This window comes from Peromyscus californicus, unplaced genomic scaffold, assembly GCF_007827085.1.
Source record: "Peromyscus californicus insignis strain IS unplaced genomic scaffold, ASM782708v3 Scaffold_5__1_contigs__length_169319896, whole genome shotgun sequence".
Lineage (NCBI taxonomy): Eukaryota > Metazoa > Chordata > Mammalia > Rodentia > Cricetidae > Peromyscus > Peromyscus californicus.
In genome coordinates, this window is record NW_026294573.1 from 67,659,964 (window position 1) to 67,684,491 (window position 24,528).

The 24,528-nt window shown below is 40.2% G+C and overlaps 1 protein-coding gene across 5 annotated transcripts in view; it reads right to left on the reverse strand.

The window, feature by feature from the left end:
• Positions 1-24,528, reverse strand: part of Ccdc171 (coiled-coil domain containing 171) — a 314,303-nt gene that overhangs the window by 196,986 nt on the left and 92,789 nt on the right. For 4 of the 5 annotated variants that reach the window (XM_052716877.1, XM_052716878.1, XM_052716879.1 and 1 more), the window contains 4 exons: positions 20,593-20,695; positions 5,344-5,450; positions 3,611-3,700; positions 2,503-2,703 (listed from right to left, as the gene is read on the reverse strand). In XM_052716877.1, coding sequence (XP_052572837.1) covers positions 2,503-2,703; positions 3,611-3,700; positions 5,344-5,450; positions 20,593-20,695 — 501 coding nt within the window. Of the gene's footprint in view, positions 1-2,502; positions 2,704-3,610; positions 3,701-5,343; positions 5,451-20,592; positions 20,696-24,528 lie in introns of those variants that run through there. The other variant, XR_008213754.1, reaches the window with a different exon arrangement.

Genomic DNA, 24,528 nt, shown 5'->3' on the forward strand with positions numbered 1-24,528 from the left:
CCGAGATTCGACTCTACTCACCACTTATAGGAAATCTATCCCGACGCCCTTAGGCGAAGCACACAGTGATATGAAGGACAAGGAAGCAGGGCTCATTTGTTTTCCCCACTTAGAGGTTTATATTGTATTCGGCACACTGGGCATCTGTGGGTGTTTAAGTATTACAAAGTAGCAGAACAATTTAAAGTGGACAGGCTGCCCAAGACACATTTTCAAAACTGTCCAATTAGAAATACGTTTGAAAAGCCCTTTAAAAGCATATTGTCATTACAATCATTAACTATCCCCTGCTGAATGGCCTAAAGATATTTACTCTGCTCTAGAATCCAGTGTAACACTGACTCATCTTGAGCACACTTGGAGGATTTAGTTACTAAGATGACAAATTGCCCTCTTTATAGATATTTCATCTCAAAACATGAAACTCAAAAGATGAAGTAATTGTGAAGCTGCAAAATGAACATTTTATGTGGATAAAATCAGTTCCCTCAAAATGTCTTAATATATCAGGAGGAGGAAAATAACTTGAAAGAAGAAAAACTGGAAGAAAAAATGGAAATTATAATATAGATTTTTTAAATATTAAATATATTAAAGACTTTGTTTTGTTATTGGAAATTGTAGCAACTGTTTTCCTGAACATTTCAAAGTAAATGACAGTAATTCACCTGTATACTATCTCACTTTTTCAAATACAGTAATTTAAAAATAAAATTAAGCAAATAAGTAAATATAGTTACACCTAAAGAAATTGGATCAAGAAATAAAAAACTGCTGGGTGTGGTGGTATATTGCCTTTTATCCCAGTACTTGGGAGGCAGAGGCAGGAGGATCTCTGTGACTCTGAGGCCAGTCTAGTCTACAGAGTGAATTCCAGGACAGCCAGGGTTCTATAGAGAAAGACTCTGTCTCAAAAAAAAAAAAAAGAAAGAAAAGAAAAAAGAAAGAGAGAGAGGGAGAGAGAAAGGGAGGGAGGGACAAAGGAAGAAAGAAAGAAAAGAAAAGAAAAGGTAAAAACTGCTGATACAAATGTACTGTGCATTGTTCCTTTAAAAGAAGTTAAGAATGACTTCTACACTTTCAAGTGTTGTGATATGTACAAAAATCTGATTAAGTCCACCACCATACAAGTGTAAATTCAGGCACAAAACCATCATCCTCCACATCTTTACTGAGATTACAGCTCTGCTGGAAGAAGCTGTGTCACCATGACGTCCTTTTTGCTCAGGCCGTGACAAACCAGGGATGGAAGTCATCCATTTGGTGTGAAAAGATTATCACTAGATCCAAAATCAGTTCACACATTGAACCGGGCCACAGAACTCTAGACACTGACTTCACAATGCAGTCAGGCTCCTGGTTCCCTTCAGTTGAACCTCTCTGTCTGCTGTGTAGAACAATTCCAACCCCTTCATGTGGACACAATTGAAATCCCAGACTCCAAGACTGGAAAGAATGTTCCTCTCTTGGCATTGGAGTTTGTATTTGTTGAAATAATGAATCCAATACGCAGGAATTTAGATAAATGAATCCATCAAGTACAGGAGCTCTAAACGCCAGAAGTAAAAGAAAACTAGAGACAAAACAGGCCCATACAGAATATGAAATTTTTGTCATGATATTTTAAGAATTAATCGTTAATAGGACTTGAGAGACAATTCAGCAGTTAAGAGCACTGGCTGCTCTTGCAGAGGACCGGTGTCCAAGTCCCAGCATGCACATGTCGGCTCACAACTGTCTGTAACTCTAGTTCTGACCTCTATGGGCACCAGGCATCCATGTGGTAGACAGACACACATGCAGGCAAGGCATCCATAGGCATAAAATAAAAACAAATAAATCTCAAAATAAGTTTAATATGTTACTAATAAATACAAATGGGTAGACAACTATCAGAGCATCCAACTTGCGGTTTTCATTTTGTGAAACTTTTCTTTTTCTTGGTTTTCATCAGTATATCATAATTATAAAGAAGGAGGATACTGCCTGGAGTTGATATTCCTGTTTTGTAATTAAGGAGATTGAGATGTGGGGTGACACACCTACATGGCTTGTCCACAGTCAGGCTCTGTGTAGAAAGAAAAAACAGGATCCAAGTCCAAACCTATCTGGTTACAAAAAATATTCTTTCCATCAAGCCACGCTGTAGAATTACTCTAATGAAAAATGATGTTTTTACTGGCAAATAGGCCAACCTTGACAAGACAGTAAGGACCATGGCAGAGTGAGATATGACAGATTCAAGCAGGGAAGAAAGTTGATGGCCCAAGTGACATAAGGGTCGAATGGGGTTACCTTTTCTTTTCTTTTTTTTCACAAATTAGGACAAGGAGGCAGAACAGAGGAGGTGAGTCTGCAGCTGTGAGGAGCATTTCAAAGTGTGACGCTCAGAACACTCTTTAAATTAAATCAAATATGAGGAACACCGGTCATCGGTGCATGTAAGATACACAGCTGAGGTCAATGGAAGGCCTTCCTGTCCCCGGGCACCGGGGGTGATACCTCAGTCTCCTTCTGAAAGGCCTGGGACACCTTCTGCAGCTCGCTCTCGCACTGCGCTGCCCGCGCTTTCTCCTTCTCCCAGCAATGCAGGACGTTCTGCAGCTCCACCTTCAGCGTGCTTATGAGGGCCTCGCGGTCCGCACACTTGGTGCGGAGATGACTCAGCTCCTTATGGCCCTCGGTCAGTTTGTCCTGAAGTTCCTGTCAGGAGCACCAAGTAAAGAGACTCTAGGAATGGAGAGGTGAGGCGGCGCACACAAACGGCAAATACGTGATGAGAACCTTCAAACCGGCAGCGGAAAACGATCGCCACTTGCTTATGATGCTAAACACTTAGGGTATTTTACTGGATGTGTTTTCTAAGTAGAATGTTTTCATTCAAAAATTAGAAAATCTGTAATGTTCAAGCACATACATTTTATTAAAACTGCTTATTCCAAAAAGTTATTTAAAGCAGTTTTCCTTTTAACTCATTATTTTAAAAAGGTAATTAAAAAAATAACTTTAATACCACTTAAGTAGCATGGAAAACCATAAATCTCTTTACATTTAATATAAGGACATTTACTCTCCAATGACAGTCCAAATACTAATAGAAATCTCAAGAAGGAGATGTAAAATTCTACAGTCTCCATTACAAATTCCGCTTCAACACCAACACTTTGAAATCCCAACGAAGACTGAGAAACTCAAATTTTGCAGCATTGTAGCTAAAACTAACACAGAAACTAAATCAACTATTTGCTTGAACCTTGACCAACTGTGGTCTCAGGCCACTGGCCAGACGTCATGGACTGAAAACAACAGCCACCCCCCCCCAAATGACAAAACTGACTCTACAGACAGACAGACACGCTTATGCAGAATGTGTCTACTGCTTAGCTAAAGCAGGAGAGTAAGTCTCAAAGCACTTCAGTCTGTAACACTACAATTATATCAGAGAAATGAGCTGTTCCTTTAACCAAAACAGTAGGATCAACAAAAAATGTTAATGTGCGTTCAAAAATACTTTAAAAATTGAAGCTTTATTTTTAGGTATCTCTAAAATAATCCCTTCGTACGCTATCTGTCTCTTAACAAAGGGAAAAGGTAACTTAAGTTGCAATACCTTTATATTTTTAGTGTGACACTCGATCTTCTGTTTGGTAGAATCGAGTTCATTGGACGTCTTTTCCTTGGCATCATTTACACTGCTCAGCTGATGAAAGAAAAGGAGCTTTTTGACATTCTTCAAGAAGGAGTGACCCAAAAGCTAACTTTCAAATCTTGCTATGCAATTACTTAGGCATAAATATTTCAACAGTGATTGAGTCTCAGGCACAACACTTATTTTGGCTAAAGGCTAGGCAGTTTCTGTCCCCAGCTCACCTGGCTGAAAAGAAAGCATTCAGTCTGAAAACGCCAGGGATGGTCTTATTGTGCTCACTATCTAGATAAAGGATTTCGTTCTTACTGTAAACATAACTTTATTCTCAAAATCCTGCTGGACCGAATGCCAGGAGCAGTGGCGTCTATACGGAAGCAGGGGGAGCAAGCAGGAGACTGTTTGGCTTTTCATCGAGAGGGCATCCACTGGTCGCTCACTCCATATGACAGCTTCGGGCCGTCACACAGTCCTACTGGGAAGGCGGTGGCAGGTCATCAGTTGGTCCTGCACTGCCTGTGATTTATTGTCTTTGACAGTTCATTCTTCTTTCTGTCAGGCTGCTCTTTCTGCTTTCTTTGCGGCCACCCCCTTGGTCTCCCCACTGCTGTCTCTGGCACTGATTCACAACAAAGCACATTACTAAGCCAAAGCCTGCTGAGTCGACTTTTCAACTGTGCTGAGGATCATGTGACATTCATCCTCCCAAATAACAATTCGCTGTGGGTAATATGTTCCTAGTTACTCGGCAGCTTCCAGGCCTAGGCCTCAGAAGAACTTCCAAACTACTAACAATCTGGGTTGTCTTGTCTCTCTAGGAAAGACTTAGCAATGTCTGTTCTTCAAAGAATTTAATTATTTTAATGACTACTTTTCCTTCTGAAAGTGTCTAAAGAACAAACTTATCCTTCTTTGTCTGTCCTGCATACCTAAAATAGGCCTCTACCAATACAGTACACAAAATGAATTTGCAGGCTTTGAATTACATAAAACAAAGAGATAAACTCTCAACCATGTGACTTCTCTATGGCCATACAAAAATCTGTTGTTTTGCTAACTAATGTAATTACTACATATGCTAATTTGACAAGATATGACTAGACAAACTCTTCAATTTTTAAAGCATGAATTCATAAAATATTTTAATACCCAAGAAAATGATTAACTCACACATTAAACAATACAAATGAGATGACAAACAGAAGCATGGGCCTTTTTAATCTGCAAATTACAAGATTCCAGTCTACATCAAACAGACACTTGTTTTTAAGAACTTCTAACAACGCTTAACTCCCTTTAGAGCACAGAGATTAATTTCCCTTCTTTATTAAGATTTCCATGGTTTACAAACTCTTAAACTCTTGATGAAACCTAAATTTCTACTAGCTACACACAGATCATGAACACATTGACATTTAAATAGAGCACATTTCACTTAAATTATTTGCACAGACATGTTACACAGGCCAAGAAGTGACAGGGCCCTTTCACTGTGTGTCTGAGGAATTACAAAATGGGAGTGAGATACTACTTTAGGCCACACTTGAAGAAAGAACAGTGACAAGTGGTTTATTATTTCTGTATCTGTGAAGCTGTCAATTCAACATCCCCAATCTTTCTGACCTTTGTAACAAGCAAAGGCTGCATACTGGTACTGCCCGAAGGCCGTGTGTGGAGCCAAACAGTCCACGTGTTACCTCATTAGAAGCATCTTCCAGCTTGTTCTGGTAATCTGTCAAGGTCCGCCTCAAAGTCTCAAGGACAACAGAGAAGCTGGGAGGCTTATCTTTGTCCTTGTGGATGCCTGGAGAAAAATATGGGGTGAAAACACACCCTTAAAGTCACATAGGCTCAAAAGCTAAGCAAACAGTAACAGAGATGTTACAATTAGTAAGAAAGCCGAAAAGACATGAAACATTAAACAGAAATTTATTCTCCACGTGCATGGCTATACAGCCAAGTACTGATACTCTTTCTAAATAAATGGCCAAATTAAAGCTCACAACATATCAAGTTCAAATTTATTTCTATCTTATCAAGACACTTATCTTCTCCCATATCTCCTAAGCAACATCAGCGTTTATATGTACCTACTACCCAACAATTAAATCATCTATCCTAGTATTGTTTAGAGGAATTACATATGCTTACTTTCTGTGTTTCTGATCAGTCAGACATTTTATAATAAGATATTTTCTTTTTTTTTTTTTTTTTTTTTGGTTTTTCGAGACAAGGTTTCTCTATGTAGCTGTGCGCCTTTCCTGGAGCTCACTTGGTAGCCCAGGCTGGCCTCGAACTCACAGAGATCCGCCTGGCTCTGCCTCCCAAGTGCTGGAATTAAAGGCGTGCGCCACCAATGCCCGGCTAAGCTATTTTCTTAAACAATAACTTCTGAACCAAGAATATATCATTTTCTATTATGCTTAGAAATACTCTTTAGTACCTACAATTTTCAAATTGAAATTTGAAATAAACAATAAAAATGCTACTAGCCACATAGCCCACATCATATTTTGAATAAAATCCTGATGGCTGATATTCATTATAAAAATATGAATATTTCCATAATATACCCTCAAACTACTTTAATGTAGTTATGACATAAGTCAAATTAATGGGGCCAATCAAGGTTACATGGTCAAGTATAATTCCAAACATTATGCCAAAAGAATGAAAAGTTGAGTTTCAAATACTGCATTAAGCTGATTTTTATTTTCTTTAAATTTTAAAAAACAAATATCAAATTTAGTTTGAAAATATTTATGTGGAGCTAGAGAGATGGCTCAGAGATTAAGAGCACTGACTGCTCTTCCAGAGGTCCTGAGTTCAATTCCCAGCAACCACATGGTGGCTCACAACCATCTGTAATGAGATCTGGTGCCCTCTTCTGGCCTGCAGTCATACATGCTGTATACATAATAAATAAATAAATCTTAAAGAAAAAAGAAAACATTTATGCAAAAAGTATTTTTCATGTCCTCTTATAATTTCTCTCCATTATATTCTATAATCCAAATACTTTACTATATAAAAAACATTTGCAGTAAAGAAAAATTTTTAAAGAAGCATTTGTGAGCTGGGCATGGTAGCACATGCCTTTAATCCCAGCACTCAGGAGACAGGTAGACAGATTTCTGTGAGTTGGAGGCCAGCCCAGTCTACAAAGTGAGTTCTAGACTAGTCAGGACTAAACAGTGAATGAAGCCTTGTCTCTAAAAACAAAAAATAAATAAAATAAGCATTTGAAAGACGTGTTTTATGGCTCATTCGTTCACACAACTAATTAACTGAATTACCACTATGAATTAATTTTGGGCATTAGACATGCAGGAGTAAGGTCAGTGTAGCGTCTGCCCATACAATATGTACAGTGTAATAAGGAAGAGGTGGTGAATACACAATAATATGACATCATTCATGCATTTTTCAAGTATTCAAAGGCTGGAACTCAGGGGACAGGACAAAAGACAAGAGTAAAAAGAAGATGAGGAGAAAGTTCTCCATCAATAATAAATCAACTGTATATATCTCAGAATATTGCTGATATTTATGGCTTAATTTAGAGAAAATATTGATAAAATCAAGACATTTATCAAGGTATATTTAAATAATATCCTAAGTATAGATACAAGTTAGATTTTCTTAAATAAAACTAAAATATTCAACTAAAATCCAAAAGCAATATGAAAGCAATTCTTATTCTAAACAGAAAAAACACACAAGCTCTGAGCCCAATGGCAGAGGAAATGACTCTGCTAGGAGCCATTTTGAGTTGGAAAGATGAATCATTACAATTCTCCCCAACATAATACTTTTGCTAATTATTTGGGAATTTTGTACAATGCACTCCAATCACACTCAATTCCTATTCCTCCCAGGTCTCCCCTCCCACCCTTGCACACCACCACCACCCCCAAAAAAAGAAAAAGAACAATACACCAAGTCCAATGTGGGTTGCCCATATGCTCCTTGGAGCATGGTCTAACTCCTAGTGGCCAGCCCACTGAAGAGAACTGAGTCCTTCCCCACCGCCTGCCAGAAGCCATCAACTGTGGAGAGCTGCCCTTCAGCATCTTTACCACAGTGTTTAAGGGCTCTTCACTAGCCTCACATAGGGACTTCTCTTTTTCTCAGAGAGTGGGGAAGAGGTTGTCACCGAAGCCTTCAATATCTCTCACTCTCAGTTAGGAGTTTGCAGTCATGTATGCCACTCCAAAAGATGTCTCCCTGACCGGAACAGGTGGCAGCAGCATGGATCATGGACATCAATGCAGCTGCTGGCAGCAACATGAACCACAGACACCAACATGGCCTCCGGCGGCAGCCATGACAATCTTACTGAATATATACTTTTTAAAACTGCTCTCTTAAACAAGATTAAAAATTGCATGATTTTGCCACTGCACAATGTAAGCTGTAAATAAGTCATTCAAAACCAGCCAGAAAATCTGCTAGTTTTTAGTAAGAGAACTTACTCTCAGAAATTCAGAAGAATAAATCATCAGAATATGAACATTTACAGGTCAATATGCCCTCTCCTTACTGACTTATGCACACATTTATATATTACATAAAATTCAATTTTCTTGCCTAAAAAATGTTCATACAATAAAGTTTCCTTGAAGTATAAATTATTCTGTATTTTCCTACCAATATCTATTATAAAGTGAAAAACTATCCTTAACATGACAAAACACTTATAAGAAAGGAAGATGAAGGGGAAGGGAAGGTGGAGGAGAAGAGGGGAGGGGAGGGATGGGGAGAGGAGGGGAGGGGATGGAGGGGTAGGGAGGTTCCCAGGAACAAGGATCTTACTGACTGAACTGATCTAACCAAAAATTCTAATCACTGCACCACAGCCGAAAACTTAATACACAAGTAAAACTGTTCAATCAGAGGTTTAAAAACCCACAAGGAGCAATAAAGAAAAATATTAGAACAGTGGTAATAACTGGCTTTTTCAGAAGTTAAATTCAAAATAAAAAAATAGCTACATCAAGTAAAATTACTGAGTAAATTTTATACATACATATAAACAAAGAAAAATTAAGTACTTCTTACAAATTAGTTATTTGTCCATACTGACTTGATATTCATGATTAGTTTTGTAAGTAAGAAAAATAAGTTTAAGATCACTGTGAATAACTTAATACCAGCTTTTATAGTAACACACAACAAATATGCACTTAAAAAATAAACAAATAAATGGCTACATCAGTAATACTTTCTATTTCAATTCAAAGTAACCTGGCTTTCTCTCTTCCTCTCCCAGTGCATGTCTCTCCACACAGAAGCTAACCTAGGCTTTCATGTTCTGTTCTATGGTGTAAACCAGTGAACGCCCCTAAGTTTCTGATGTGGCTGCATGAGAATGTGCTGCTCACTGAGATGTGCTTGGGGGCTGGGGAGCAGCCTGGTGAAGCATCAGATGGAGTTAACTGAAACAAGGAAGATGGAGCCACTTTGGGACATTTCATTATCTAGAAGAAGTGGACACCAGTTTGTTGGTCAACAGAGCAGGAGCTTACAGAGGTGAAGGGAGCCCAGATTTGGCTAAGGTTTCTAGGATCTGCGGTACCTGAACCCACCTCATAGTTACCTCCTTCCTTTGGAATACGGAGCTGGAGAAGACAAAGGGAACAGCAGGGTAATGTCCATCCTGGACTTGGGATGGTTTTATGGATGACAGCCAAGTGGGAAAAGTCAGGTGGGAGTTACTAGAACTTGTACCTACTAAAATATAAATGAAAAAATGACACTATGTTTGAGGGTGTGGGAATGTCAAAATCAGTGCCTACAGACAACCTGGAAAATAAAGTAGTGGTTCCTGACACATCAGCATCCAACTGGCATATCTGAACTGGCACGGGATACAAGCAGATCTGAGGAAACAGCACGAGCTGGTATGGGCACAACCACAAGTGACGCCAATTTGTGCAGCTGCAGTGAGGTATGGTGTTAGTGTTAGTGTCCGAGTGCGGTGGTGTGGAAGAAAACGGCCCCCAAAGGGAGCTGCAAGATCAGTAGGTGTGGCCTTGTTGGAGGAAGTGTGTCACTGTGAGGACAGGCTTTGAGGTCTCTTTTGCTCAAGCTTCCCTCAGTGTGACCCTCAGTTTACTTCCTGTTGACTACAAGATGCAGCACTCTCAGTTCCAGCACCACATCTGCCAGCAAGCCACCATGCTCCCCACCCTGATGATAGTGGACTGAACCTCAGAAACCGTAAGCAAGCCACCCCAATTAAATGTTTTCGTTATAAGAGTTAACATGGTCATGGTATCTCTTCACAGCAATAGAAAACCTTAACTAAGACACTAAGTAATAGATTTCCTGGCAGCTAGAATTAAGTAACTCATTCTCTTTCTCCACTACAGGCAACCGAAACCAATTTCTTTAAGCTGGCAGGAAAAATAATAAATCTTCATTTCTCTACCTTAGAAATACATCATTTCTAGCTCTGTATCATAACCTCGTCTATAAAAATACTGACCAACTTTCTATCCAAGAAGGTACCCTACACACTGCTTAGTTTTTACTAAGTCAGTAGTTCTGATTAGTCTGGTAAGCAAAGAGGAAACTTTTAGGATTTTGGAGCAAAGCAGTCCATTGTAGCTAGAAGGTTTCTCCAGTTCCAACTTTCTCCAGTCCCAAGTTCCTCCGGTCCCACCCGGCTCTGCGGACCCTCAGCTGCTTATAAAATAATAATTCAGAGGCTTAATATTATTTGCAATTGTATGGCCGATGGCAGGCTTCTTGCTAGCTAGCTCTTATAACTTAGCCCATTTCTATTAATCTGTGTTTTGCCAAGTGTTCTGTGGCTTGCTGGTCTGCTCGCATGTTCTTCTTTGGGTGGCAGGCTGGTGTCCCTCTGCCTCTCCTTTCTCTTGCTGTCTATCTGCTTGGATTTCTGTCTGCCTCTAACCTGCCTTGCCATAGGCCAAGGCAGCTTTATTTATCAACCAATCAGAACAACACATTCACAGCATACAGAAAGACATCCCACAGCAGTCCATTCTCTAAAGATAGCTATTCTCCTCTTAAGAGGTGACTTTGGACTTGCTACTAGTCAGCAGATAATAAAGGCATGGCCATCAAAGTGCCATGTGACCTGGCAGGACCATACTAAAACAGTTGGTGACTGCTTCATCAACCTATAAATTTCACTTGGTCATCAAGTGAAAGTGGTACATGTAAGACTTGGCTTGGCCCCATCTTGAAAGCCTAAGTTAGTTTCATGAGCAAGTATACAGACCCTATAGATTGTATTATTATTATTACTATTATTACAATTATTATTATTATGTCTACTCTTTCCTAAACATAACCATACCCTGGATGCTTGGAAAGTTCCCCTTTCCAGATGGCTAATGGGGGTAAAATGTACTTCAAATGTGTTTTTGGTATGTTATGCTGACACCACTCAAAAATAGACAGCTACAAGGGCACTAGAACCCCACTCAAGAATGGCTCTGAAAGATAGTAATGTAAGAAGTGTTCAATATGGGGAGAACATCTGGTAGATGCTTGACTATTGTTTTTCCTACAGTAAGAGGCCAGAGATATAAAAATATGTCCATTTATGAGCAGTATCTAAAAACTTACCTGAATAGTCAGAGACTAGAAAAGAACTTAAATAAAAATTGTTAACAGGGTTGCAAAGGAAGAGTATGTGGACAGCCTTCTCCAAATAGGCCATGTACCCAGCTCAACTTCAGTAGCAAACAGTCCTAAGAATCACAAAGACAAAATGAAGCATTCTATGGATATAAGCTTTCATCTTTCCCCTGACACCCATGTCCATACTCAATTGAACAAAGAAGTCATGGCAGCAAGAATGGAGGTCATTACCTACCTCAGCAATATGCACTTCAATTCACCTAGGCCCACTGGATTACAATCCCTACTGAGTACCAAGCTGTCAACAGCAAAGACAAACAGTGGGTCTATCACAGGACATCATTCATTGAGAAAATCAGCCAACTACCAGGTGGCAACATAATTATGTTGAAGTATTTCCACCATGAAATGGACAGTGCTTTATTCTTACTAAGATACATATGTATGATTTTTCCTTCTCTTACTATAATGTTTCTGTTTTAGGGTTTCTATTGCTATGAAGAGACACCATGACCATGGCAGCTCATATAAAGAAAAACATTTAATGGGGGTGGCTTATAGTTTAGAGGTTCAGTCCATTATCATCATTGTAGGACATGGCAGCGTGCGGGCAGATATGGTGCTGGAGAGATAGCTGAGAGTCCTACATCTTGTGCAGGCAACAGAAAATGGTCTGTCTTACTGAGTGTAGCCTGAGCATAGGAGACCTCAAAGCCTGCCTCCACAGTGACACACTTCCCCCAACAAGGCCACACCTACTCCAACAAGGCCACACCTCTCATTAGTTCCACTCCCTTTAGGGGCTATTTCTTTCAAACCACTACAATCACTATCTATAAATTTACAAAATGTGGATGGGTGGGTAGAAAGGAGGTGGAAGGGGAGGGAACGGGAGGAGAGGAGGGAGGGCAAACTGTGGTTAGTATGTAAAAATAGATAGATGATAGGTAGATAGATAGATAAATATAAATAAAGAATTTACAAAACACCTTACTCACTACAATGTATTCCAAACAGCATTACTTCAAAACCAGAGAACTCACTTCATAATGTAAGATATGAGGAAATGGTTGGTTTTCATAGAATTCACTGTTCTCAGTGTTTGTTATAACTCTGAAGTATCTGGCACACACAGAAAAAAAAAACTGGTCAAAAGGTGTTTTGAAAACTCATGGTGTCAGGCAGATGGCAGCAGTTTCTGTATGGTGTTAATACCTTCCAGGAAGCAGTACACTCTGAACCAGCAATCAGTACATGGTGTTGCTTCTCTTACTGTCAGGATCCATGGGTCCTGAGATCAAATGTTAGAAATGACAGTGGCTCACCTCACTATTACCCTTCACGAGGCAAGAGTGAAGGATCCAGCTGGGTGATGGTGACACACGCCTTTAATACCAGCACTTGGGAGGCAGAGGCAGGCAAATCTCTGAGGCCAGCCTGGTCTACAGATCAAGTTCCAGGACAGCCAGGGCTATACAGAAAACCTATCTAGAAAAAAAATAAGAGTGAAGAATCTGTTTCCCTTCCCAGACTGCGGGCTTGGCTGCTTTAATTCTTAATTCTCAAGAAAGAATGTTTACAGAATGAAATATAGCAATGGTTCCATAAACATTGCTAATCATACTGCCACCTAGTCTCCATAAAGTTTAGAAAAACAAAGAACAGAGAGTTCTTTCTGTACCAAGGAAGCTGGTATTTCTTATCAAGGGAAATTAGTAGTAAGAAGGAGTATATCTAATACACAGAAAACCTACTACTACATTCATGTAAGTGTTAATGCAGCCAGGCTTGGTAGCACATGCCTTTAACTCCATCACTTGGGAGAAGTAAGCAGATCTATGTGCATGGAAGGCCAAATTGGCCTACATGGAGTTTCAGGCCAGCCAGAACCACACATTGAGACTGAAGCTCAAAACACAAACAAAGAGTTGATCAATGGGGGGGGGAGGGAAATGATAAGATACTGGAGATGGGACTAGAGTAAGAGAAGGTGGAGAAAATATTCCACCTGAGTCCAAAAGTAGCACTGGCCTCATTTATTTCTCTGTTGCTGGGTAAACACTATGACCAAAAGCTTTTGGGGACGAAAGGGTTTATTTCAGCTTACAACTTCCAGGGTGCTCTCCATCACTGAGAGAAGTCAGAACAGGAACTCAACCCAAGAGCCTGGAGGCAGAACCTGGAGCAGAGGCCATGGAGGAGCTCTGTTTATTGGTTTGTTCCCCATGGCTTGCTCAACTTGCTATTTTATATCACTCACCAGCACAAGCATCCATTCAGCAGAAAGCCATCTTCCTCCCCTGAAGCTTATTTAGATCCCCACTTCACAAACCGGGAGGCACAATGGTGGACAAAATACCTACCATCAAGGAGACAATGCAATGAGGAGTTGACTGAACTCTTCATTCTGTTTCCGTTGTTCTGTGTCTGAGTGTGTATGAGAGTTGTGTGTGTGTGTGTGTGTGTGTGTGTGTGTGTGTGTGTGTGTGTGTGTTAACTGATTCATTTATTCACACAATGTAGGCTAAATATTTATCTGGTTTCCAGTACTACTGTATGTCTTCAATTTTTCTATACATTCCATATGCATAAAACTAGGGTCATTTATTGGCAAGTGTTACTTTAAATACAATTGTTTTAAAAATCATAAAGAACCACATGATTGTTTTAGAAAACATAAATAAGCAGAGTCATGCTTAATATTTAGAATTTTTAATTATGGAAATAATTCTTTTATGTACTATAAGCACTATGAGCATATATTATAAATATATAGTACATAAGTATATATTCTATTAGTATATATAAGTATATATACTATATTTATCCATACTCTAAATACTATAAGCTCTATAATTTAAAAGTTAAAAGGAACCAAAGTTAACAAAAATCAAGATGGAATAAAAAATGACTCACTGTAACTGAATATAATCTACATCTACAGAAAAGGAACAAAAAAGGGAGAACAATAGTGTATTTTAAAACGACAATGAACAAGAATCAAGGTTCATTCCTGTGAAAGCCTATGAAGTTTAGGTACAACTATTGTACTAGTTACTCCTCTGTTGTAACAAAAGCAATGTAAGGAGGAAAGGGTTTACTCTGGCTTAAGGTAGAGGCCATCGTACCTGAGAAGGAATGGCAGTAGTCTAGGAAAGCAAGGCAGTATGACAGTATGACAGTGTAAGCAGGAAGCTGGCTGATCACGTTTTCATCCAACCAGGAAACAGAGAGAACAGGAAGTGGGGCTAGACTTTAAAGCCCCAAAGCCTGCCCCAGTGATGCACTTCCTCCAGCAAAGCTCTACCACCTACAGGTGACCTCTCTAAACAGCACCACCAAGTTCTCAAATGCATGAGCCTCTGGGGACATTTCTATTCAAATCACTACAACTGTGAAGTAAAAATGGTGAGAAGTGGTAACTAAAAAAGAAGTCACAGAAATCCAAAGAGAAAAAGACAAGAGTGTAGGAGACTGTTGGGAAGGAAGAGCAATTATTAGAGTCGAATCCCCTACACTTACTTTACTGTAACTAGTCATTACCTCTAACATACTGTGAAGAGATGGGGCCAGAAAAATGGCTTCTATATTTGACCTTTAACCAAGGTACAAGTGTCTGAAACAAAATATTCTGACATTTATGGGCATTCTTCACATTTGGGAAAGTTAATAACATATGTTGTCATATATTTCTATAATACATTTCATATAGTTAACACAGATTTGATATATTACAGAATGTTGAGTACTCTTAGGGAAGTCACTCCATAGAACTTCATGAATTAAATCTATGAGACTATGAATGACTGAGAATTTGGTTTGTAATCCTCAAGGAAAGTGGGAGAATGCATGAGAAAAAACACCAGCGAACAGCATGAATGGGAACCAGAGTGCTGCTCCTGTAGCCACCCTCAGTCTCTGCAACCCAGGAATCTCTGGCTACAGCACATCTCACAGTGTTTACAAAATAATCAAAATTCTAAAATGACACTAAGTCTGGGAAATATTCTTATATGAAAGAAGTCAAGGAAGAAAAAAAATAAAAAGTCCAGTTTGTTTTCTTGATTCCTAAAAGCACTCCCTCAAACTGCCCAATCAGTTCCTAGGTAGCATTCATATGCCTAAAAGCATCCAACTCTATGGCTATTTATGTGAATGTGGTTTGTGTGTATCACATGACTGCAGTGCCAGTGGAGGCCACAAGAGGGCATCAGATCCCCCCAGAACTAGCTCTCCAAACTGCTGTACACTGCCATGGGGGTGTCAAGAATCAAACCCAGGTCCTCTGGAAGAGCAGCCAGTGCTCTTAACCACAAAGCCATGTCTCTAGTCCCCCACACATACACCCATGACTATTATTTTCATGGGTTCTTTAGTCTCTCCAAGTAGAAGAAAAAGTAATATTTCTACAGTATTACAAAGTATTTCCTCAAAGAAAGCCTTCAGGAAAAGTCTACCACACTGAGGATTGAAGGCTGAACCATAAGGAAAATCTCATGAAGTGACAGTCACATTCCAACGTCTGCCAGTTTTAGAGCACAGCACACACTGTATTAGAAGAAACATTGTATCTGAGGCAGAAGACTGCATGGGCTCAAAGCAGAAATGACCTTCCCCCAACCCTTCATCCTCACCAGGGGGAAGCAAGCAAGATTTAAGCAGTACTAGTTCAGTATCAATAGCAGGTAGAAAGTAGAGCAGAAACAAATGTCCCTGATTACGCAGAACCTTCCTTGTCTGACAAAGTAAGCAATCATGGAGAAATTTCTATGATGCATCAAGAACTGTGCAACTCCACTCAAGGGAAAATCTTCCCAGTGACTATTTGCCAAAGGCTCCTAGAGACTATAATTTGAAAGACTTCATAACTACACTGATAACTACAGAAATTAAAATGATAAACAGAGCCAGCCATGGTGGCGCACACCTTTAATCCCAGCACTTGCAAGGCAGGCAGATCTCCGTGAGGTTCAAGGCCAGCCCGGTCTACATAGCAAGTTCCAAGCCATCCAGGGCTACACAGTGAGACCTTGCCTCAAAACAACAACAAAAGTAAAACAGACTTCAACATTCTCTTAATCATTGTGTTTTTATTCATAGTCATTAGTTTTTGAGTGACTACTTTGTGCCACGCACTGCCCTATACATTAGTGAATAAGAGACAACTTAGATACAGCAAGAAATGCACTAAATAGTGTGTCAGAAATGTGTGGCAATAATAGGAGCTCTGGCACAAAAAAGTTCAGCAGAAAAGGGGGAGTGGTAGTGGGGCAGAACACAGGGGACTACGCAGAGGGAGGGGCTTAACGGACACTTGAATATGGGCTTGAGAACAGTAGGAGAGCTACGCAAATATACTCACCCAAAACCAAAGTAATAACAAAAACTCTCCATCTAAAAGAATGCTCATCATAAAGACTGCTAAGGCAAGAGAATGCTTGGGGTGTTCACGAGCTAGTGTGAAGCTGGATGACCCGAACCCGAGCAGGTACATTAGTAGCAAGTGAGGTCAGTGGGTAAGAAAGGATGGAGCTGGTCATGGCTGGCACCTTGACTTCTGCAGGAAATGCAAAGCCTGGGCAGTTTAGAGCAAAGGAAAGTTGTTATCTTCTAGCCCTATGGAGGAATACCTGACTGCAAGTTCAGGTTATACAATGATTTGTTGTGTGCTCACACTGTGAAGTGACTCTCACAATCACGTTAATTAACACAGCCATCATTACGTATAATGACTATTTTGTGGACGGAAGGGGGGCAGTGAGGACACTTAAGATCGAATCTCTTCACAAATTTCAAATATACAATGGGTTATTATTGACCCGACGTATGAGGCTTTAGATTAAGAGCCCCAAAACTGTCTCGTCATTTCAGGGGAAGTTTAGGGCTTGGGTCTCTCACTCATCTCCCTGTCAGTCAAGAAAGCAGACTGAAAAGGACGGATGGAAGCACAGAGATTAGTGCCTGGTCAGAGAGGTGTCGGAGACCTTGGGGGATGAGCTGGAACGCCACACTGATGAGAAAATAAAGGTAATCCGATGTGTACAGAAACTCCTGAGCATCCCTGGACTAGCTCAACCATGATCATTTGCTACCTGAAGACAAACTCAGGGTTACACTCACTTCAGAACACTTCCTAACATACACAACCACAAAGCTAAAACACCGGGCAACTACTGTCAGTTCTCGACCAAGATCAAGTCATGAAAATAATTTTCAATCATTTCATTTTAATTTTTCTATTTATTATTCATGTGGGGGGACAGGCACAGGCCACAACACATATGTGGAGATCACAGGATAGCTGGAATCATCTTCCTCCAGTGTGGACTTCAGGGATTGAACTCAGGTCTCAGGCTTCTGAAGCAAGCACTTCTTACCTGCTGAGCCATCTCACCAGCCCAATCATTTCACTTGAAAGAGCAAGTTTTAAACAAATGATATAACCTCACCTCTACATCTCAACTACAGATTACTTTTCCTGAAATCCAGGTAGAAGCAGGGCATGAACTGAGTTTAAAGGTACAGAGAGGTGAGAAAGTAGGCAGAACCACTGCCTACTTACAGTGACAAGCGGGGACTCTGGGAACTCTTCCCAGGCTAACCGGTTACAATTTGTTATACGCTCTAAGAATGTGCCACCATCCCAAGGTGAGAGAAGATGCTTTGATTTGAATAGACAAAGATTCATATACCTAAAGATATATATACACAGTTTTTAGGGATGTAACATATATGTCCTCAAAATAGTATAGGATTGCCAGGCGGTGGTGGCGCACGCCTTTAATCCCAGCACTCGGGAGGCAGAGGCAGGTGGATCTCTGTGAGTTCGAGGCCAGCCTGGTCTACAGAGCGAGATCCAGGAAAGGCGCAAAGCTACACAGAGAAACCCTGTCTCGAAAAACCAAAAAAAAAAAAAAAATAGTGTAGGATATATTTAATGGGTCATATTCTCTATAAAACATTAAACAATTGAATTACTTAATATTTGACAGCAATACTGAGAACAGCTCAATATGTAATAAGCAACTACTTCATTTTAATGCTAGACATTTAAATTAAAAAAAACTGCCAGGCGGTGGTAGCACACACCTTTAATCACAGCACTTGGGAGGCAAAAGCAGGTGGATCTCTATGAGTTTGAGGCCAATCTGGTCTACAGAGATAGATCCAGGACAACCAAGACTACACAGAGAAAACCTGTTTCAAAAAAAAAAAAACAACAACAAAAAAAAGCAAACTAACTAAAAAAATAAATAACAGCAATCCAACCTGGACTAGTATAAGCAGAAACAGAATCCATAATAATAATAATAATAATAATAACAATAATAATAATAATAATAATACAGGGATGAAACAAATCCCAAATAGGTATGTGAGTCAGAGGGAAATGCACCCTCACAGCAGTTCACCAGAAGATAATCTATCAAAGAGATTATGAACAGAAATGGAGGCAAGCATGACATTTACCATGACAGACCATAAAGACAAGCTGAAAACCAACACTACATCTAAGCCTAAAGGGTCAAGTGGAAGGTGCACTGTCACCACAGCCTATCAAGAACCCAGCCTATGAAATGGGGGCTACCTGGTACAAGGCGCAGCCACTGAAAGGAGCCGCTACTTCCTGGGTGCTCCAGAGCAGAAGGTGAGAAGAACTACTATCCTGACTTCTCCCGCCACCCTCTTAAATTCCCTATTGGTACCTACTGTCCAAACTTAGTAAGAAGCCAGGCAGCAAAGGTGCCCAAATGATGGAATTCAGCCTCACACAGCACAATCAAAACATGCACCAGCAGAGAATGGATCCACAAAGACAAAAGAACAACTAACCATCACAAACTATTCAAACAGCAATGTCTCTATACCAGATCATCAGTCGAGTACACAGTCCCCATCTGGCAGCACATCTCCTAAATGTATAGTGTACTCATGTACATAGAAACTTCAGGTTTAAGAACATAGTTACTGGGGCCAGCCAGATAGCTCAGCAAGTAAAAGCACCTGCCACCAAACCTAAGGATCTGAGTTCTATCCCAGGGCCCCACATGGTAGAAAGAGAAGTAAAAATCTCACAAGTTGTCCTCTGACTTCCACTGACACACTGTGGTGTGTGTGCATATGCTGTACACATACAATGTACAACAACTTCAATTCTTTTAAGATTGATTTATTTATGTAAGTCTATTTCTGTATGTGTGGAAATGGAGTTATGGACAGTTGTTAGTCACCATGTCGGGGCTGGGAACTGAATCTAGGGCCTCTGGAAGAGTAGCCAGGGCTCTTAGTCTCTGGGCCATCTCTCTAACCCCCATAATTGTTTTATTTTAAATCACTACTAAAATATAAGAATGAAAAGTTATATGTGAACTTAATAAAATCACAGCTAAAAACATGAAATATAAAAGCAGGCTGAACAAGTAGCAAGAGCGCAGACTGAAGGTCTAATAGTTCACCAGCTGAGGGAGCCGCAGGTCACAAGTTAAAGCACAGGCCAAGGACAACAAACTTCCCTAAAATTCCGTTTCCTAAAGAACTCCCTTCCCAAACCACTTCTGATTGCCTTAAACGTCCATATGTATGGGAACTTAATGGTATGTCCTTTTTTAAAGACTATAATCACATCACAACAATAACTAGATAAACTGAGACAAAAGAATACAGGTAGGAAAGTAAAAGTTTCAAGTTAAAGCTACTGTAAGCACTCATGATGCAAAACTACAAAAATTAAGAAAGTAATAGTAAACAGAGGTTATTAGCTAGATCCAAAAGTATTTCTACCTAATATTATTAGTTCTTAATTATGTTAAAATGGATTAATACTAAACCAAAAATATTTTAGCTGAGCACTGTTATCTCCAAAGCACATATATGTACATGTGAGAACTGGCTCAGAAAGCAACAGTATAGAGCACGCACTGCTACAGCCTGTGTCCTACATAACCTTTTGAATGCATGACCTTTAAGTTGCTGAAGGTTGCCGCGGAACTTGGCTCAGTTTGATGGAAACATCTGTTCCCCTTGCAGGTATACTGTAAGGACTCTTCTCTCAGTTGGATTCAGAACACAGCACGTGAGCCCTTGTCTGTCCAACCACACAGACTTCCACACTTGTAAATCAAGTTCTGAGAGGACAACAGCAGGTCCACACTCCGTCACCCTTTCCCAGCCAGCTAGGCCAACTGACTGCTGTGAGAACCGCTCTTGTCATGTCATCCAATCAAAGCATGTTGAGATGAGGGACTAGAAGAGGCATCTGCAGAATTCCCAAACTGCAGTGACTTTGGAACATTGACAGATGCATCTGTCATCTTATACCTTCAACTAACCTGATGGCCACTGGGCTGACACAGTAAAGCTGTCCAAGACCGATTCCAATTCTTTCACGTTATTTTCACATGTCTCTACTAGGAAGGCCTGGTGCTTCTTAGCCTTTTAATTAAGGGAAAAAGCATACATAATAAGGTTACAGATTGTAGTAGCTGTATATTTTATTGTGAATTTATATAGCATCATTAAGTCTCAACAAGGTATTAATTGCCCAGTTCAAATCCATTACTAATAAACTCTGTCTTTTCATATTTTTACTCGGCCAAATGTGCAACTGTACAAAGTCTAGGATAATAATTCACTGAAGACTTAGTGCCTCACACTTCGTAAGTACTTTGTAAGCTGGGCTGTGGAGGCGCACACTTTAATCACAGTACTCCGGAGGCAGAGGCAGGAGAATCTCTGTAAGTATGAGGCCAACTTGGACAACAAACCAAGTTCCAGGATAGCCAAGGCTGTTAACACAGAGAAACCCTGTCTCAGGAAGAATTTAAAAAAAAAAAAAATACTTTGTATATAACAAACCTTTCTATCCTTAAAATAATGCTATGGCAAAAGATAAGAATTTCATGACAATAAAACTGAAGCAAGAGGCTATAAAGATGGTTTCCTGGGGAAAGCATCACCACACAAGTATGAGAGCCTGAGTAAGATCCCGAGAACCCATGCAGAAGCCAGGTATGACGACACACACCCGTGACCTCAGCACTGGAGAAGCAGAGACAGGGAGATCCGAGGAACTCGCGGTTAGCTAGTCTAGACAAACCCGGAAGCTTCTGGTTCACTAAGAGACCATCTCGAAAGATAAGATGGAGAGCAGTAAAGGATCTCACCCAATGTTGACCTTTGACCTCCACCTGCATGAGCATGGGTGAGTGTGCACACATACATGCATGTGCACACACACACATACTCCACACAGAGAAAATGAATAAATACTATTTTTAAACTGAGACAGAAAATTGAAAGAGTATGTTTTTTAAACCCTGCTTGCAGTCACATGGCAAGCTGTCAGAAGACAGTCAAGAGTAAATGCAGTCAAGACCAATAAACCTAACGCAGAAGTCAAGTGATGGCATAAGCAGTGAAAGGGGAATGCTAGATACAGTGTAGGAAAGCTCCTTAGTAGGTAGAACAGCCAGGCCTTAGGACGCCACACTAGGTTACACGGTACTCAGTAGACTCCTCCAATAAAAGCAGGAGTCAAGATTAAGTCTAAGGATTCAAACTAACAGAAGTGGGTGGACTTCAGTGCTTGGTGGGAATAACGGAGGTCAAGGCCATTTACACTGCGGCTGTTCTATGACTGTCTTGCTTGTTTGCTTGCATACTTGCTCACTATTAGCAGAGAGAGTGAAGAATTCACTGCTTGTTCGAATTCCACAAAGGAGACAAGAGTCATCCCTAGTACCAGTAGGATGCCTGGTAAGTAACAGGCCTTACATGAATACGTGAAAATGAGCACAGAGTGAGTAATGGAGGGAAATGGGAGAGGCAGCCGAACACACTACTGCAAAGCCAGGGTAAGTCTGGGAATCATTTACAGGCACTGTCTGAAATTCGCCCTTAGAGCGTTCGATGGAAAGGGAGAAGTGCCCAAAATAGCCTTCAGGAGCCGCAGCCTCTCTACCAACTAAACAGAACAAAAGAAAAGGGAAAACTAGAGAGCACAAGATCATGAAAAGAATGTTTCAAGGAGAATTGTCAATTATGTTCAATGCCACAAAAGGCCAAGCAAAATGAGGACTAAGAAGTGTCCACTGGGCATGGAGGTCATTACCAACTTTAAAGAACCGTCTTTAGCTCCAGTACAGCTGTAACCCAGACTAAAACAGGTTGGAGAAGGGATAAGCGGATTTTTTTCCTGGTCAAGTATAACATGAATAAATGGAAACAGAAACTTCGGGAATCCCTTCCGTGGTAAGAAGGGAGGGAGAAAAAGAAAAACAGATGCAAAGGAGAGGGGTCAAAGAGGAGTTGGGGTGTTTTAATGTGAGGAAACGTAAGCTTATTCAAAAGCTGATGAGGTCACTACTAGTGAAAGAATGCTTACGAATGCAGAGCACGCAGGATAGACAGGACAGACAGACTCACAGCCTCAGAACACAGAAACCCTCTGCTCCACAAGGAACTGTTCCAAGGCTCCAGAGGCTGCCTGAGAGCAGACAGCACTGACCAAATGTCTACTATATTTTCTGTACATGCACACCTATGAGATGGTTTGTTTGTAAATCAGGCACAGCAAGAGGTTTGTAATAATAACTAAAATAGAACAGTTATAGTAATAGGTACTGTTACAAAAATCATACCAACAGGGCCCTCTTGCTCTCAAATATCTTATTCTGCCTTCATTTTTTACTGAAAGGGTTGCAGTTTGAAGCTTTTTGTAGCCTCTCTGAATTGTCAGTATCACTACTCTTGTGCTTGGGGAAACTATTACATGAACGAAGGGTTGCCTGAGCACAAGAGTGTGATCATGAACGAAGGGTTGCCTGAGCACAAGAGTGTGATCATGAACGAAGGGTTGCCTGAGCACAAGAGTGTGATCATGAACGAAGGGTTGCCTGAACACAAGAGTGTGATCATGAACAAAGGGTTGCCTGAGCACAAGAGTGTGATATTAGGATGAATCACCTGGTCACTGGGAATGCTACTAATGATTAACAGGCAGCTAGTATAGACAGCACGGTTGCCCTGCTGTGTCCAGGATAACGGTGTGAGAAATCATCACACCACTCAGATGACTTTTTTCAAACTTGGGAATTCTTCATTTCTAGAAGTTCCCATTTTATATTTTTGAACTATAGTCAGTCTCAGATAACTAAAACCACTAACCACAGCTAAGAGGGAACTACTGAGGGTTAGGGATGTATAGTACATGCCTGGTGTGCTCAAGGTCCTGGGTTCAATCCACAACATCATAATAACTGGGTCAGAAGCTACTGTATATGACAGGTAATGATTCCGTATTCAGGGATTTGCTCAATGACCACTTCAGAAAAGCAGTCTTCAAATCCCTGACTATGTCAACTTCCTTGACCATAGTCTTCACAGCGCCTATCTCAATAACACTCTGTTTTCATTTGAGTGGTTCTATTTTCAATGTGAATAGCTCAAAGAAGCCTCATTAAGAGAGGATTATTTTTTGCCCTCACCAATATACACTTAGCACCGAGACAGTACCTAGTATCTAAAATAAGTAAATGATGTGATCAACTGGCCTCTTTTGCATGGCACAGGAAGAACCCTAAGTTATAGTGTTTTGTTGGACTTATACTTCAAGGATAAAAAGTAAAATTCTTTTTTTTTTTTGTCCTGATAAAACTTCTATTTGCTGGTATTGTGCTGAGAATTTTGCCAGCTATATCAAAAGGACACTGAATGCAGCTTTCCTGTATCTGTGCCTGCTTTGTTACAGACAGGTATCACTGACCACAGAATAAAATGTTTTCTCTATGGTTTCTTAACAAATTTGTATGAATTCTTCTTAAATGGTTAGGATTTACCAATAAAGCAATCTAGCCTGTGCTTTTTTTTTTAGGAATTTTTTCTAATTAAAATTTTAAACATCAGCCGGGCGGTGGTGGCGCACACCTTTAATCCCAGCACACGGGAGGCAGAGCCAGGCGGATCTCTGTGAGTTCGAGGCCAGCCTGGGCTACAGAGTGAGTTCCAGGAAAGGCGCAAAGCTACACAGAGAAACCCTGTCTCGAAAAAACCAAAAAATAAATAAATAAATAAACATCTTACTTGATTTTCTATCATTTTTAAAGTTATTTTGTTAATTTCTATCTTCCCAGAAAATTACCTATTTTAACTAAATTGTCTAACTCATTATCAAACAGATGTTCAGGGTATTATAACTATTTTTATTTATATTTTCTCTGTGGTTTAATAATTTGATCTCTTTTATTTCCTTGATGACTCTATCCAAC